Source organism: Fulmarus glacialis, unplaced genomic scaffold, assembly GCF_000690835.1.
Source record: "Fulmarus glacialis isolate BGI_N327 unplaced genomic scaffold, ASM69083v1 scaffold24669, whole genome shotgun sequence".
Lineage (NCBI taxonomy): Eukaryota > Metazoa > Chordata > Aves > Procellariiformes > Procellariidae > Fulmarus > Fulmarus glacialis.
In genome coordinates this window covers 7,664-26,587 of record NW_009231790.1, presented here as the reverse complement: position 1 = coordinate 26,587, position 18,924 = coordinate 7,664, and the positions used below count along the sequence as shown (strand labels likewise).

General features: G+C 34.2%; 1 protein-coding gene across 1 annotated transcript in view; it reads right to left on the bottom strand.

Moving 5' to 3' along the window:
• CEP112 (centrosomal protein 112kDa) overlaps window positions 1–18,685 on the bottom strand; it is a 138,401-nt gene extending 119,716 nt beyond the window's left edge. Inside the window, exons 1-9 of the mRNA XM_009584694.1 lie at window positions 18,603–18,685; window positions 16,579–16,678; window positions 15,242–15,360; window positions 13,015–13,158; window positions 9,960–10,114; window positions 9,502–9,631; window positions 8,429–8,521; window positions 7,555–7,614; window positions 3,628–3,707 (exon numbers count right to left, since the gene is read on the bottom strand). Of these exons, the coding sequence (XP_009582989.1) occupies window positions 3,628–3,707; window positions 7,555–7,614; window positions 8,429–8,521; window positions 9,502–9,631; window positions 9,960–10,114; window positions 13,015–13,158; window positions 15,242–15,360; window positions 16,579–16,678; window positions 18,603–18,683 (962 nt within the window). The 5' untranslated portion in view covers window positions 18,684–18,685. The remainder of the gene's footprint in view (window positions 1–3,627; window positions 3,708–7,554; window positions 7,615–8,428; window positions 8,522–9,501; window positions 9,632–9,959; window positions 10,115–13,014; window positions 13,159–15,241; window positions 15,361–16,578; window positions 16,679–18,602) is intronic.
• Between the last annotated feature and the right edge of the window lie 239 nt (window positions 18,686–18,924).

Genomic DNA, 18,924 nt, shown 5'->3' with positions numbered 1-18,924 from the left:
GATAACAGTGTTGTATAACTCTGGATAACAGTGTTGTATAAAGTCAGCAAGACCTTTTCTTTCTCCTCCATGTAATTTCTTCAGCAACAAATGGATACAGATTTTTTTTTTCTTAATTTTTTTCTGTTGTATTCAACTCAGTCTGTAGTGTGACAAATTGTAATATAACTATACCTCTTTAGTTCCTATTCCTCTACTTAAAATAAAAGAGGTAAGAACCATGGAGATTTAGCCTATTTGTAACCCACTCTCATGACATATTTTATGCAACCAAACTAAAGGGAGTAGAGAAACAACTTTTCCCCCCAAGTAATTACGCAGAAGCTTTTTAAGAATACTTTTATATAAATGCAGTTTAAATGACATTCTAGAAAAATCCTTGGAGCACTTCCTATAGTCACTTTTGCTATTAGGCAATGCCTATGACGTGCATTACTAAACTAAATATAAAATTTATGTCTACAAGACGCCACCAATAGTCACGAGTATTAGAGCAATTCTTTTGCAAAAGATTTGTTTTTGACAGAGATTTCTACCATAAACTTCAGAAGAAAAAAACAACCTTCCATAAACTATGTAAACCCATATTCAGTATGAAACTTTGGCAACACTATTTATTTGAAGTGAAAGATACTTTTAGAAATATGGATTTTACTATTCCACAAAATGTCTCAAATCACTTTCATTATGCATCTATGTGGATATGTTTGAAACTGCAATAGCACTGTTTGCTGTCACACCACTGGAAAAATAATAATAATAATAAAAAACCCACTAAAATGCCTGCCACTTCCCCTTCTATGTTTGCAGCTGACTAGCTACTCAAGATATAATCCTGTGGCCATTTCAGAATCAAAGCGCATTCAGATCAAAGTAGTTTATGAGAAATCACTGATGCACCTACTGGGTTCTGAGCTGCAATTCCACAAGGCATCGTTTCTATTGAAGACGGTGAACTATATTTTCGCTCCTCTCAGGGAAAATAAGGTTGTGTTCTAAAGGTTTCCTATGTCTGCCTTAGCTTGTAATTACTTAATTTGATTCCGGAATTAGTCAAAGAAATACAGAAAAATAAAGCATTTTCACATAAAACATTAGATCTTTTGGATTCATATTAATAGCAAGAGACTGTTAAAAGGACTAATTTTTACAGCAATGGGAAAGAAAGCTATAAGGAAGCCATCCATTTCTGACACAAAAATATTACTGCTTGTTGTGTATTACTTACATACATACCATATATAAACACATGCATGTAAAATCTTAATATTGTCCAGAAACATTGGTACTAAATTAATGGCTTGGTTTCCAGAAAGTCAGCCTTGCAGGATTAGCAGTTCCTCTAAACTGGGCGTGTGAGTCTGTCTTAACAGTCATGTGCACTGACACATCTGTGGTCAGAAATGTACGGATGCAGGACACAGAGGTTTTACACTGGAGTTGAAATCTGAAAGAACCAGCCAGTAGAATATGTGCTGGGCTTAGACTAGGGCACTATATTTCTGTAAATGCAATATTTTTAATCTTTAGGAGCACAAATCCACCTTGATGATTCTGCCAACTTCTATCTTCATCCAGACAAAAACAAGGATGAAAGCTAATTTTTATTTCTATTCAATTACAAAATAATTACTTATTAGCATTACTAATTCCATTACTAATCTTAAAATTAACCCCAAATCACTGGTATAAAACAACCAAAAGAACAGTATTATAGATTCATTATTAAAGAGTAAGCTATCTCCAAAATTAAAACATTTTCCATTTTAAATTAGGAGAGTGATATATCATTTATATTAGAAATCACTACATTATTTTCAACACCCTGAATCAAAAAAAAAAAGATTTTAAAAAAAGCATAACAGGAACAGAGCGCCACAGGACATGGAAGCGACCTGGGAAAAGTACTCTACAATATGAGTGGAAGTAACTTACATTAGAAGACACTTTGAAAACCGGGAATAGGTATTAATCACCTGCTGTAGGGGAAATAGTCTAGACTTTTAACTTGTCATGCAGTCTCCAGGGCTCTTGGATCCCAGAGGCTGACCCATCCTCAGTTTTGGCCAAAGGACCCACTCGCACAAAGCACAAGGTTGGGACTGGCCTCTGCCAACATCACCTTAATTTGTGGGCCCTGAAGCACCCACCACTCAACTGGGCTCTTGAAACTTTAGTCTTTCAAATCCTTACTCTAACCCAAACATTAAACCTAAGCTTAATTACAGCTAGGGAATACCTGAAATAAATGAGGACCTCTCAGCTATCTACAGAGCTTCTCAGCACAGTACTGTTAACTGAAAAGTAAATTCAAAACCCACAGCACACTAACCCACTTCACAAGTACTTGCCCGCAGCGGAGCACTGCCGTGTTTACTCTGCACTGAGAGCACCCACATGGGGAATAAATTCTGAGCAGCCAGTGGACTGTTAAGTCAGACTTATTTTATTAATGTAAGTAAGTGCCAACTGACATGTTATTTGAAAGCCATGGAAGATAATGAATGCAACTACATTATCAATGCATCCGACGTTAAAATACTTCAAGATTAAGTTTAGTTGATAACAATTCAATCTCCCTAAAATTATAAATAATAGTCAGTGTAAAGAATTTAAAGATTAAAAGCTAGAGTTTTTATTAATGTCTGTAGTGATTTAAGATAGTCTCTATTTATGCCGAATACCTAAAGAATATAGAAATAAAGGAATACAGACTTCAGCCCTGTGACTTTTATTGAATAAAAGTATCTTCACAATGCCTCTATCAGCCTAGATGAGATACATTGTAACATTTAACTGAGTAGTTCTAGCAAATAACTTCTGGTTTCTTTCAGAATAATCTGTTTTCCCTAGAAATTATTTCCATAACTTTGAATTTAAACTGGATAAACATATGGAAATAATTTTTTTACATAATCAAAAATGGAAACAGCATAACAAGAGTCAATCGTGTCATATGTATATCTGCTGTATATAAACCACTCCTTCGCTCAGAAAACATCAAACTTGTTGCATCCTGATTAGTTTTTTAACATACAAGGTCAGCAAAAAAGCTGTACCAAGTTAGTTAATGAAAAGTGTCTTCTGTTTGCTGCGGACCATTTCTCCAAGTCTTAGCTGCATTTAAAAAATAAGTATTCACACAAAAAAGTGTGGTTTCAAAGAGGAAAGATCCACATTAAAGTTGTAATTTATGATTATTAAAAAAAAAAAAAATCACAAACATCATATACTAAATCAAGTTAAAATATAATTTAAATAAATACATCTTTCAAATTTATCCCTTCCTCTAAAATAGTCCAAAGCAACTAGTCGTTAGTTTGGATTATTTGCCTACTATGTATCCATTCCATTGAAGCCGGTTTCATTTATTTGACAGGGCAAGACCAGCTGATATAACTGACTTCAATTCTATTATATTCCTACCCCCTGAAAATCAACAAATTTAGGTGGCTTTGTTCTTGCTTTAGTTTTTAATTTTTATGGCTGACTAGAACCCTGAAGATGCAGCTTTACAATGGGAAGATAATCCAAATTATAGAAAGGCAGTTAGATGAGACAAAGCATAAGTTTATTTAATAAATTTGACTAAAAAATCAGGGATGTTTCAACAATATATTCACTTACTTCAAAGTCTCTTCCAGTTTGCGAATTTTCTTTTGAGCATCCCCTCTTTCTTTATCAACATCATTCCGGATGCCATGAATCTACCATTTGAAGAAAAAAATACCATATTTTAGCTAAAACAGAGTCTGATTAAAAAAAATGTTATTTTAAATTATAAAAACTATTATATTTTGCATATTTCTTTTGCACTGATGTAGACAACCATCTATATATTTCTAAAATTACATGAAATGCAAGAATAAAGATTAACAGAGAGATGAAGTATGAGATGAGACTATAGCCAATAGAGCTATTTTTCTTCTCAAAATGAGTATTATTCTCTAGAGTAAAGAAATATCAGTAATATCTACATAACTAGATTTTCGCTAGATAAATACAGGAAAACATACAGAAATCTGCCTAAAATAATGACATGTATTCTCTATGGCGCAGAATTCCTACTTACCAATTTGTGAATACCCAAAGTGAACAACTTTTTACCAATTCTTACAACAATAAAAATACCAAACATAATGATAGTAAATAACATTATTTTAGAATAATACAAACTCAAGCATTAACTATCTGAGGGTAGGTAATCCTAAGAAAAGTAAAACTTTGGGGAAAAGTGGTTTACTACTAATGATCTCCTGACCCAGTGAAATCAAACCAGAGTGCTTGAATCGTTATATAAAACTTTTTATTTTTCCATTTTGCATCCAGACATTAAAAAAGCCATTTGGAAATGCGGGGGCATGGCACTCTTGTATAAGTGTACAACTAATAAACCCACAAAAAGCACACAGATACCTCTAAAATGATAGAGCATCTTAGCTAACAACTATTATTCCATAATAAACTGTGACCAGGTGCTGCTTATAATAGTGTCAATCCAGAAGAATAATTCATCTGTCACTCCAATGGATGTGGCAGGAAATCAATCCTAGTGCAACCTGAGAGCCTCTGCATCCTTGCACAACAGAAAAAAGCTGCCCCTGACATCATCCTCTCTCTTCCCCATCATCTCTTACCTAGATCAGCATTAGTGTATGTGTTCACTTTGAATAATCTTGCAGGATAAAAATATTCCGCATCACTAAACGTGATTTCAGTACACAGCAGAGGATCACTACTGTCTAACATCACGGGGTCCCACACCTCTCTCCATTTTCCTTCGCTCGGCCATGCTGCTTATCCCTCGTCCTTTCCATTTCCCCAAGCAAACTGTGCATTTCCAAGTAACTCTCCATGCAACTGCCATTACACTGAGCAATACCTATACACACATTTTAAAAGACATTTGCACACAAAAGTGAGGCAAACAGACCTCTTATATAAATATCCTAAAAACACTCAGTTACAAAAAACTTTGAGGCCCTTTAATTCTCCTCTAAATGTTTGTATTTTTCCCCAGTATATTTTAGTTACCATTTAAATTTGAAGCACTACTTTAATTTCTATTCGTATTTAATCAATGCAGAATGAAAATGGCAACTTTCAAGACCTCATAAGGAACGAATCCTAGCAATCTGAGAAATTACTTCTCTCCCTATAAAGCAATATAGTTGCAAAAAACATTGAACAAAATCTGACTCCCACTTCCTAAATTCACTAACCATGAATAGACATTTTTATGAAGAATTCTTTTCTCTGGTACTTCTGGATCAAGAGAGGAAAGCAGCTTCAGAATTTGGCAACCTCGCAGGCATGGTCCAAACCATGGGTTTTCATAATATTTTTTGCCAAAGGCAGATTAAGTACAAGAGTTTGTTTTGCTTTAAGGATTGCTCAAGTAACAATGTGGTGATGTGATGTATTAAGCATGTTATTCTTTACCGGATGGGAAGCACAGGAAATCCTTTATTCACTTCCAATCATTTGCAATCTTACATGCTATTAAGTCACTACAATAAAGAAAAATGTGTTCTAATAAGTGTATAGTCAGAAGCACAAGAGTGTAGTCCAATGAAAAAACAAATTTGGAGATTCTCTACTGTAAGCAGTTCCATGTAGGTGTTTACTACGTGGAAGTCTGAATACTTAGTTGGTTTGAAAGAGCCTCCAAACCGATGGGCTGTCTGTCAGAGAGTAAAGAAGGTATTGCCAAACCTGGCAAAATTATATATATTTAACAGCTGGCTCGAGAACAGCTCTCAGGAATAATCTGTCACTGTTCTTACGCTTAGCTGAATGTTTGGAAAACAAGCGGTAGATTATTTATAAAAAGCAGGTGTTTCCTTTGCTTGTAAAACCATTTAGCCTAACTGGTTCCTGATTCAGCAGATAAGCACATTTAATCAAACAGTGACATTTAGGTTTACTACCTATTATTTGTTTGATGTTTAAATATCCTAGCAGGCAATAGCCACTGTAGACTAATAAAGATTATTAGATAATGGGTAGGTTCTTAAGTGAACAGATTGCACCAGAGACTTCATGATTCCTTTACTTGAAGGCAAGCTTGTTTTAGTATTTTATGGGCCAATCTATACTATTTTATGGATTTATATCCATAGATTGTTCACATGTATTTTTTCTCCTCCTTTCTCAAAGATTTGATTTCAGAAACACAGTTACATGAAAATTATCAATAGGCAAACTGCTGTAAAGTTATCTATTAAAAATAAAAGGGTCTACTTTCTTGTTTACTGATACGGAGTTACAACTTCAATACCTGTGCTTACTGCTGTAGAGTGATTGCTGACATGCCCTTAGCCCATGCTAAGTCGCATTCTCCCAAATGATCCTCAAGCCTCATTCAAGATTCACACAGGACAGGCATCACTGCAGAAAGGTAATACGGATGCATCCACCTTACTATCCAGAATCGTAAAGTTTAATAGTGTAGATGTGAGCCATCTGATGGCATTTGGACTTCATGCCTGGAAACATTACCAGCCACATTTAATCTGTACTTATCTCCAGAGGAAGTGATGTATTGCAATAAACCAATGTCCACTATACTTCAATAGCTGGAAGATATGCAAATTATGCTAATATATTTTTATTTTGACTTTTTGATTTATTATTCCAGTCCTAGGCTTCTCTTGAGGCCAAACACTCATAAAAGACATGACTTGCCTAAGACGACAAATGTAGGCTAGGATTAGACCAAAACATATCTTGGAATGAAAAAGTATTTGACTTCAAGTCAGCAGAAGGCACTAACTCAAACCAAAAACTCACTACAATTGATGTTGCACATGCTATTACCAAGTGACAAGTAGCTATGATCACAATTCATTATTTTATGTTATACATTTGCCACATTTGGAAATGACATGTTTGAATAACACATCCTTTCAATTAAATAGGCATCTAACGCACCCTCTTACTAAGCACTGCATGAGTTGAACATATAACGTCACTAAAACTGAAGTTTAATTTGAAACCCATTCATGTTTAGAGTCTAAAAGAGTACGCAGTATTTGCAAAGTGCTTTAAGATGAAGTGGTTTTGATGAAAATGACATTTTTTAATTTAAGCTTCTGATGTAAAAACAATGCATGTTGACAATATATAGAGAACACATTCAAATCATGGAGAAGTATGGAATAAAGATATATTGGGGAAAAAGTAGTATGGAAGAACATATGAACACTGACAATAGGTCAGGCTAAGTTCAATTTAGTTCATTATCTTTTCTCTAATAGCAGTTAACATCAGATGCCAACAGAAGAAGCATATACAAACAGGACAGGCTTACAGTGGCACTTCTTTGGTAATGCTCTCCCAGCCTCCATCATTTGGCAATAGGTTCCTAGAATCAGAGGCAACGTCTCTATACTTAAATAGCTGCACTTAAAATCTTCCTTGAATTTGTCCAATTATTTTTCCAACCCACGTGAAATGCTTGGATTCCAAAATCTACTTTGGGGATTTCAGAATTTAAACTGTATACAAAATTGGAAATATGCATAAGATGGTATATTTTCCTGAAAACGTTACCTGTTTTTCATATACACGCTCCAAGTGAAGTTTGTCCTGTTGAAGCTTGTATTCTTGATCCTGTAAAGGAAGAGATGTGTATTCTAAATAAACAAACCGCATTTTTCTTTCATTTCAAAGCAAACACACACACATTTGCTATTATATAGGACAGTCCATAAAAATTAAAAATCCACTTTATATCATCATTAAAAAGTTCTTTGACATACAAAAAAAATTCAGCCAACAGCAAAAATATCCACACATAACAAAACTATCTCGAAAGTCATGATTCATGTTTTCTAAAGAGAAACAGCAACTTGTTCTCCTGAGCTATTAAAATACCATTCTGTACCACATCAATTGTGAAATGAAAGACATAGGAGGAAAAGTAGATGCCAGAACTCAAACAGGATTGATACATGATACAGATGTGGAACTCATTATCCTGAGATAGAAGGATTAATTTAAATGCCTATAGGAAGATGGAATATTGAACTGAACTGTTAAACAGCAACAAAAATAAAAACAATTTTGAAACTTACTTTAAAATGTTTACCATTTAGGGGGGGAAAAAAAAAAAAGATATTCGTAATTCTTTGACATGCTTCTCTATAATCCACTGACACACGTTTATACTGTTTTAACATGTGAATTACAACAAACAGTCAAAAAGTTCCTGTAAAAATTCCCTCTTACTCATAAAGTGATCTCTTTTAGTCATATTTTTTAAATCAACCTTTAAGCATAAGGTGACACTTTATATATTTCTATGAATAAAATACAAAGATGCATGTTATATATAAGTGCATTTTAGTATGGCTATCTAAACATTCAAATCACTGGAAAAAGTAAAAAGGGCTGGTCATTCTTGAGTAAGAAATTCAGGGCTCACCCTCAGCTGTTGCTGTCTTTGATGTTCTGAATCATGTAACTGTTGTTTTAATAGAGACACACTATGCTGTAATTCTTTAATCGCATCAGATGCCTGTAGGGATTTAACAGAAAAAGGAATTTTTGTGTTGCATTCCTCATTAGCTCTACAGAAACATCTTTTGCGTTTTTAAATTTATTTCTCAAAGGTGCCTGGAAATTGTAAAAAATTATCAACTTGGGAAAAAAACCTGTATGAGTTTACAACTCCGGATACGTCACTTCTGTCCGTGAACTTAGAAATGTAAACAAAAGCAGAAAAAAATAACTAATAATAAAAAAAACCTTGGCACTAAGAATTGAAAGAAAGAAAAATACCTTGTAAATTAAATGGAGTAAAGTATCATCAAAGCTCCCAGAATTCCAGTAAAACAATGCAAAAGACCCCATTTGTCCTATGGCTCTAAGGATTAGCAGATAGTATTTAAAACATGAGCCTTTTCTACAATTATTTAACTTGAAAATTATATTAAATATATACTATATATCTACTTATGCATATTGGTAGGTATCAATCTGAGACGTTTTTACAGAAACAAACCGGAATTATTACATTTTGGGTGGATTGTAAGCCTGCAAAATTTAAAAATGGTTTCTTAAACACATAAATATTTAACATAATGTTCCATAGTAAGAGGCCTGCAAGACAGTTTATTTCTGGAAAAAATATTTTCCCTCATTGAAGAGGCCTTATGAAAACATTGAGTTTTTAAGTGTGCTGAGGTCCTCTGGTATCTGGAATTTTTACCGAAGCACAAATAAAATGAGCATGTTACTTGTACCTTATCTGAATCAGCTATGGAAATACCATCTGTGCGTACACATACACCAGAATTATCAGTCAACTTCAGATGGTTTTTCAGTCAAATTTGGGAATGAAAATTTAAATCACAATTTTTTTTTTAAACTTATGCACATTAATAACTTAGGGAACTGAACAGTTCCTTGGATTTATTCATAAGCATTACATTTATATTGAGGAGACCACTTAAAAAATAAACAACATTTTAACGCCTATTATATGTGGAAGCATACCTTAGCTGCAGAAAGAGCATGTTCCTGCTTTATAAAATTTATATCAACATCATATTTACTTTGTAGTTGCTGGACGTTCTCCTCATATTCCTGTATAATATGGTCCTTGTCTTTCTGAAGTGAGCTGTGCCTACAAGTAATAAGCAAACAGAACATGGAAATCGCTTTCATATTTTGGCATCTTACCTGCTCAGTATCAATTCTACAGAGTGTGCAAGTCTGTCTGTACCACATGCTTATTGTAACAGAATGAAATGCTTATAAATAATGGAAAGATAACATCTTACAATGGTCATTTGGGTCAGTTCCAAAACGAGTTTTACATCAATTAATACATGTTCATGACAATTTTCTAATGCCAATTACCATCCGCTGAGTTCTTGAAATAAAATTAATAATATTTGCTTTTGGAAATTCCATATTCTTCAATGTTAAAAACAGCAACCGCATTTAACTACCTTGTTTTCATTTCCTGAAGTTCAGAGCATACCGCCTGGTAACGTTGTTCTGCATCAGTCTTTTCTTGAGATAATTTTTGACGCTGTAAATTACTATTTTCAGCTTCAACAGTCAACTGCTGGACACGAGCCTCCAGTTTTTTAACCGTCTGGTTCTAAAAGAATAGGTCATTGTTGAGAAAACACCAGAATAAATTAGGGTATACCCTGTTGTTATTCAGTAGCCTAGAGCAACAAGGTTCTTTGGTGGTTCAGAGACACAAGAGTTACAATAGCAAAGCTGTCATCAATCATGACAGTAAATTCTATGTTGTATATAAAAAAATAAATAAATCTTCAAAATATGGATGTCTAATACACCCCTCTCCCCCACCGAAGTAAAGTGTCTTCTCCCCTAAGCAGAACAATATGTGCAACTGATTTCTAAACTACAAATCTTTTAAAATGGGAGAGAAGACAGATATTTCTATGAAAAACTGTAATAGATGATAACATATGTAAAGCATTTTTAGACCTTCCATTAACCAACAAGTGCGTTATCGCTAGCGATATGTAAGAGTATTTTGGGGAAAAAACCCTATATATAAAAAAAAAGATTTTACTGATCATTACGGTGAGGAGCAGCTATAAAAGTCAGCTAGAAAGCATATTAAACTATATGGCATCCAGTGAAATCTGTAGCTTTCTCATGCTGAAATATTCTTCCAAGTACTTTTATGACCGCCATATGCTGACATAAAAAAAAAAATTTTAAAAAAAAGTTTCTAAACTAAAGCAAGGAGCAACACACTTAGGTGGCTAAAGAATTATAGACTTTAAACAACTGCCTTTTACGTGCACACTTTGGCAAAACCGCATCCAAAGATGTAAACAATAAGATACAGTAATATCTGCTGCGGATTTGGAGGATATAAGAGCAATGATTATAATACAAATGCTACATTAACAGTGCGAATCCTATCTAGTTGTGTTTCAAACCAATTAACAAATACTAACTGAATAATTCACCAATCATCTTGTAAGGTAAGTATATCATCTTCCATTTTATTACTGGAAAATGGAGGCATGCAGAGAAGGAAAGTGTTGTGCACAGGAATATAGCAAATCCATATGAGGACTGAGAGCGCATTCCTCAAGCCTCTGCTGGTATACCTTTCCCTAATCCGATTCTCGATATCATTTGCTTAATTACAGTAATTTCTTTAAGAAATTACAAATATCTATCAAAAATTGTATCTTTTTCCAACAACTTCAACTCCTAATATAAACTATCTTAAAAATGAACAGAATAAGAACAGGCAGTTAGCATGAGACTACTCTACTATTTCCCGTTCTTCCCTAAATTTATGTTAATATGCACGGAAATGAGAGAAGAATTCCTCAGGAGGCCGGAGTCAAAAAATAAGACACAGCTGTCCTTCCAGGATGTATGTATCATAGTTATTTTTATATTGACAAAGGTCCGAAGATGAGGGAAGTGGAAGAGTATTTTCACCCTCTGTTAAAATAAAATAAAAACTCAAACATCTGCCACCTCAAGTCAGTGCCCCAACTGTCACAGAATTGTTAAATGAGCCTGGAGTAATGCAAGAGCCTCACACAGCCAGAATGGTCACCTGAACTTTGTCAAGTGGCTTAAGATATTTCATGAACATAGTTCAGCAAACTTTTCCATCATTACAAAGCCAGCTGCACAGTATGTATGGCGGGGGGAGGAGGGGAAGGAGGTTTGTTTGTTTTGGGTTTTTGGGGGGTTCTTGGGTTTTTGTGGAGGTTTTTTGTTGGGTTTTTTTTTGTTTCTTTGTTTTGCTTTTGGGGTTTTTTTTTGTGTGGTGTTTTTGTGGGTTTTTGTTTTTCTGGTTTTTGTTTTTGTTTGTTTGTTTTTTTTAAGAATACCACCACCACACACACAAAAAAAAAGATTCGTACTTAATTTATCGCCAAATATCATCATTCCTCCCTGGTCCCCTACCCCTCAAGGAAGTTCATACTTGTTCAATGCACAAACCCCTACTTATCAGTTCTATGGTATTAGCTAAATTGTTCAGCCAATTTCATTTGCTAACAGCAATGGCATTCTTGACAACGTGAAACTCTGAACAAGGAAACTCTGAAATACCAACAAAAAAAAAAAAACAAAAATCAGGAGAGAGAAAGAGAGAGAAAAAAAGAAAACTAATTTCCAGTGACAGTCTAGTCTTTCATCTTAAGCCCTGCCTTGAACTCTACCTTGTTTAATTATTAAATCAGAAGCTGCTCAGCAAGATCTGTCTAGTTTTGATGGTTCTTAAATTCAATCTTGCTGACAGACTGTGTCCATTTTTCTCTGTATTTACTGTTACCTATGACATGATCTGAATGCTAATTTTTAAATTCAACATTCATTAATAAAGGAGTAAATTTTGTTTGACATTGTCTTTTCAGTCATTCAATTTTCTTCATACTTCATCCTGATAAAAAGTACAGGATGCTTTCTTGAGGATACTTGTTAATTTTTTGCTTTTTACATCATTTATATAGCAGGCACAAAATCCAGATTACACCTGCTTACGTGTTTCTAATTATTCTAGGAAAGAAATGCATTAAATTAGAATAATACAATAATTATTTTTAAAATCCTTTTTATTTGATCTTTAATCTAACAGAAGCATTTGATCATTCGAAGAGGAGGTGGGTAAGTAAGAGATCACATGTATCTATGAAAATAGATGTACTATATAAATCCTTTTTTATAGTCTACAAACCTACAGAGACAAAAGTTCTGCTAACTTGAATCAAAAAACAGTGAGAAATGCTAGAAACAGTCCTTCAATACAAATATATATCGAATAATATTCATTTAAGGGCTGTACTTCGATTAATTTTATCCGGGGGAAAAATCCTTGGTTGGACTGACTGCCAGGACACTGCTCTCTCCCAAGGTAGAACAACTGCATTGCACTATCAAAAAATATTTCTCAGCCCAACAATATTCATGTACACTTTTGTACAAATGCATGAAATTTGAATACTGCAAGAGACACTTGCTGTCGTGACATATTTACAAAAAACTTACAGTTGACTTTATCTGTTCCAAATAATCCTCCTCCATTTTGCTAAGACGAGCATTGGTATCCTCAAGCAGTTCCTGCATATCTTCTGTGTGCTTCTTCCGAATATTAAACTTCTCCTTCTCCATCTCAGCCACAGCATTGTGAAGCTGCATCACAAAAATATTGCCAAATAATAAATGGCATACAAAACTAGCACTTATAAGTATTATATTATTATAGCGTATAAATAGAATAACTGAGAAGCACAGGCCACATTTCTGTCCTCTATAACAAAACTAGATCATTGTCTCACTAAATAGGTCTGCTATGACTCTATAAAGCGGTAACTTAGAAGTCATTTTAAAATGTATAGAAGGTATAACTTATCCGTACAGAATACTAAAACACATACATATTTTTGCCATTCTCTGCTATTCTCTTTGTTTACATATTTAAACCGAACACCAATGACTTGCACAAAATTAATGAATTTCTATTACAGAAACACTAATACTCTCTCCAGATACTTAGACTGCCAGTTTATCTGCCTCTCAGTTTGTAAGAAGCTGGAGAGCCTTGACTATCTACTTGTCTAATAAAAGGATTATTGTGTCATTACTAACCCTTGATTTATATTCTAAAATCCAGTGGCCTCCCTTTCTAGTTAAGCAGCCTCAAATCTAAATTTTCTACCTATACTATAGTAAAGAATAATGTCATGTCAAATTAGCATACAAAACTTGTACGGTATATTGGTTGTATAACAGCTATTATGTACTTCTCACGTTTCTAACAAATCCATTTCACAGCTGAAGGAGAAAGCTGCAATATACAAAATAAAAGCATCATTCTAAACATGCTGCTAAAATCAGGTTAATTTGCACAAGTATGGATTTTTCTCTCCAACATACAGACTAGCAAAATCATGGAAGTGTCTGTGAACCTGGACCATTGTTTAACAGACTTCAACAGTGCGCAGTAACTTAACATAAAATTTTTCATTCAAAAGATAAGAATGCTAATAAATTATTATTATAAGTATCACGTATATACTGTGGTGTTCAGAAGATTTGCTGAATTTGAGATCCTTTTAAAATAATCTGGGAAAATAAATAAATAAATATTTAATCTCCAGGTGCATAAGATATAAATAAAACCAAAAATTCTCAGAATGTCTCTACCTCCTGTAGAACAGACTACAGTAATATTTGCATTATCGTCAGCAGCATCTATGCAAATAACCTGCATCTATTCAAAGGAAAAAATACACAGAAAGAATATAGTATATAAAGTTATAAAAATATTGTACTGTTAACTTTTACTATATTTCCATCATACTTCCCACTATCCATGTTTTTCCATAAGATACATGCTCCAATTTCACTTCTATAATTTCATTAAAATTAATATTAGTATTTTAATTTGCCTTCTTGTTTGCACACTGGCATCATTGATGACAGTTACAGCTGTAGAAACCGCACTTGCTAGGTAACTGCAAAAAGTGGGATGACCTCGGGAAAATAATGCTTCTCTAAAACAAAAAAAACAACCTAACACTGAAGCCTCAAGGTCTTAAGCACAAAGGACAAGATTTATGATTTATCTCTTACAAGACAAGAATTAAAACCAACATCACTTCCAGATGCAGGGCTGCAAAAAAATTAAATAAAACAGCATACTTCATCTACGAAGGGAGGTCGTTTTGCCCTTTTTGTGACCCTCCCTCTCCTGAGAGGGGTAAGCAAGACAAATACTGACAATAATCTGGGCAAAGGTGACGCTGTCTTGCAACAAACATGCTTTTCTCTCTGCTTTGCTGCTGTCTTGAGTCTAACAATAAATAAAAATACATTGAAGAATTCATGACCCGATGCAAAAATAATAGTTCAAAGGAATCACCGTGGCAGCAGGTAGCAGCAGGTTTACCGAGATTAAAATTCCACGTCAGGTCAACCAGAAATAAACACTTCCCTAATACACCCAGAGTCTTGCCAAGAGGGCCAGATGAACCCCAGGAACAGAGTGACCGGCTGGGTGGGGGTGCCTGGGGGTGGGTGTACGGGTGGATGTGGCTGTGCAAGCATCAGCAGAAAGAGTCTTGCAAGACTACTCCAGAAAAAAATAAAGTCAGCATAAGAAAATACCACTAAAAGTAACATACTCTTTTTTTTTTTTTTTTAAGTGACAAAATGTATTATCCCAGATACACACTGTAGGAGTCTTTCAAAGAAAGCAAGCATTATTCATTACCCTTTTCTCCCACTCATTGTTCAAAGAATCATTGCTTTGCTCACACATCTTCTTTAACTCCACAATCTGCTTCTCTTTTGCTTCTCTCACGACTTGTGACTCACGAACAAGGGTCTGAACTGTCAAAAATGAGAAAATAAACAACCATTCAAGAGATACCTTTGGAATTTTTCAGTGTTGGCAACAGATGCAATCAGATTACATCAGTTTTCCAATTGACCTGGCTTTCTGATGTTTTTTGGCTCTTAAAAACACTTAATGCATGTGCTTCTTTAAAATCTAGCACTTAAATTCTATGCCACTAAAATATTACAAGGTGTTCTCTCTTCTCTACATTATTTACAAAATATTTCATAGTGAGTTTTCCTTACTGAAGCAGTAAAGATACATCAACAAAATTCCGTAACCTAAAGAAAACAGGCATTTTTAACCTGATTTTATGTGCATCCTTAGGAGAAAAGGTTCTTGTGAGGGTTGAATGCCCAAGATATACAAGGAAGTTAAGTTCCCCAACTTAAATTGCAAGTGATTGCATCAAGAATTCAGTGTCTGATAAATTTTGTGGAAACCAAAGCAGGTACATATTCACTTTTCAAAAGTGACTGATGATTTTCACTATCTGGTAAGAGTGTAGGTGACTCAAACACAACCCATTACAGCTGAGCGCAACCACCAGCCCACCAACAGAAGCACCAGATCCTTTGCTGGACAGTTTTCTTTGCCAAGGAGCCGGAAACAATATACATGGAACTCTCTCCTTTTTTGTACGTAGGTTACCAAACGTGTGTATTATTTTACATTGTGGTTTAGTCCATAGTGTAAATGGACTCCAAGGAATTCTAAAAGAAACTAACATTCAAAAACTGCTGACAAGCCACACTCAGGCCAAGTTTTGTACTTATGACATATTTAAAACTACTACTCACGTTTGAAGTCTCTTGCCGCAATAGTCCTAAATAAATAATACACTGTGGTTTGATTAAAATGTACTGAATGTAAAAATAAATTAACCTTGAGCCAGAGATTCCAAAAAGTTTTAAATAAGTGGTCAAAATACTTCGGTATCATCAAAGAAATTTTTTTGGTGACTCTCATAAAACTTGTAAATATTAAATACAACAAGATCGCGCTGCCTCTTGGAAAATTTGGTTTGGAAACTGGACAGCAAAGACAACCGGACAAGCCTCTCAAATCTAAAGGAAAAATTGGGTTAAGACCTGCAAATGAAGAGGAAAGGGACATCTGCACCTAGAAGGAATACGTAAGCCCATGGCCACAAGAAGGATGCAGTACAATACCGCCACACAGAAAACAACAACCGTGAATATAAAAATCACCTTTTTTCTCCAGTTTTCTAATCGTCTCCTCAGCTTCATTTTGTTTGTTTTTGTAGAGGGACTTCAATACCTCTATTTCATCATTCTTTCTATCCAAAATCTGTGAGGAAAATTCACAATACTTTAACAGAAGTCCAAAAAAACCAAAACTACAACCGGTGCACAAAATAATATACACCAATCTCTGTCAAAGCAGCTGCCTTCAAGAAGTGCTTAGGTCATGCAGGACCAAGTGATTAGATCTAATTATTTTTCACAGCTAAGACTGCCAAATCATAAACAAAGGATTGATTTAGATAAATGTCGGCAGTAGAGTACATTAAAAAGGAGCTTCATGTTTTGGGGGGGGAGGGGATGTCTTTTTGTTTTCCTTTAAACTCGGGCAAATCCAATGTTGCTTTTGTTCAGTTTGAAGTTTCATGGTGCTACTCCTGCAAATAGAAAGGATTTGTTTCCCTTTTCATGTTTATGTTGCCTCATACTACTTAAAAACACCTAAAATTCTCAACAGGTTTAAGAAATACTTACATCATTGGTGAACTTCATTACACACTTATACTTCACCAATTGCAATTCTTTGCACGTATTCCAAGAAACAACAGGTTGGAACCGAGCAAGTATCTGAGGTGTAACTACATTTACATTTCTGTACGTGCTGATTTTGGAAAAAAAAAATGCTCAAATATTTGCACATTTTGAGATAGTAGTTTAAGTTAAACTTCATGTTTAAGATAAACATTAAAGTCACAGAAATTTTATAACAGTGCCCCAAATCTCTCATCAAACAGAAGCTTTCATCTTAAAACAATATTACTCCATCTGCATTAAATGTTTTGTGTCTTTAAAGATTAATACGACACTATTTAACCTTTTCTAAAATATCCAACCTATTAAACAACTTCAAAAGTCGGAATTCTAACATCAGTTAGAAAAGGATGACAACTCAAGGGATGAGAAAGCATTTAAACTATTTCTTATTCTCACAAAGCTGTTTCCTTTAGACTCAGCTTTGGTAGCTAGTTATGCTTGCAGGCTTTGAGAACAGATGAGCCAAATATGCACCTGACCAAATATTAACATCCTTTCAGGAGGCTTTTATGTGTCATAGTGTTGTGTCAACTAACTTCCTCCAAGCCTGTGACTCAGTCTTAAGAAACAAAAACAGAGGTACTCAGTAACACAAAGCTTACAGTAGGATAAGTCATCACAATCCTGACGCCGAGCATTTAACTCCCATTACGTTCCTGGGATCAGAGTGCTTCAGAAGGCACTTAGAACCTCGCAGAATTTGATCCCACATGTTTAAAACATGGTGTTAAAAGTAACAGTATGGTCTTTTATAGGCTTTTTGTAATCTTCCCAGAAGTGGTGTTATGCAACACAATAAAGACAAATCCAACCTAACCCAAAGGAAGTATATCTGGTGTCATTTTATTGCTGTGAAGAATTAAAAGCCACATATAGCTTTAACAGTGCAATAACATAAATAACGAACTGTTTATTGACCAGCCTATGCTTTAAGATACAGTGTCAAAACAGAGACATGAGAACAAGCACTATTGCTGTATTAGTAGGAACATATGTGATATACTTGCAGATTTTCCTACTATTATTCTTTGCATTTTGTCCATAAAAATTTACTTAAGTATTTTTGTTCACATTTTCCTATAATACGAGTGCTTTCTCTCCAGAAGAAAAATCATGAGTTTATGATTTCATCAGCATGTGAATCCATAGAAGCTGTTAGGCTGGTAAAATAGGTTGTCTTGTTCAAACAAACAAACAAATCACCTTCTATTTTGATCTGCTTTCTGCAAGCATTTCTCCCTTCCTAAGTTTATGTTATCATAGAATATTCTGCATTCCTATCAGCTTATGCAAACTGTTACCTACAATCTTACTTTAAAGGAACATTAATTGCAATTGTGAAGAAGTTAAAGTACAACTGAAAATTATTATAAACAGATTCTCTATTATTTTGTTTTATATATGGTCTTTGGAAAAAAAATACAAACACTTTTTACCTTTTGAACGTCAGTATCATGCTTCTGCTGTAATTTAAGTTTTTCTTCATGAAATTTACCTTCCGCTATTTTCATTTTCATGTCCAGCTTTAAAAGCAAAATAGAACAGATATAGAAGTTAATTAAAATAAAGAATAAATTACACTAATGACCTTTGCATAAGTTTTAAATTATTCATTTATATCTTTGAGAAGGCAATGGGAAGCCACTAACAAATAATTGCTATGAAAAATCTATATTCAGTTTCTCAGTATTTTCATATTTATTTGATAAAACTGTGACAAAAGATCTCAACCTAAAATATTTATTTAGAAAATGAATT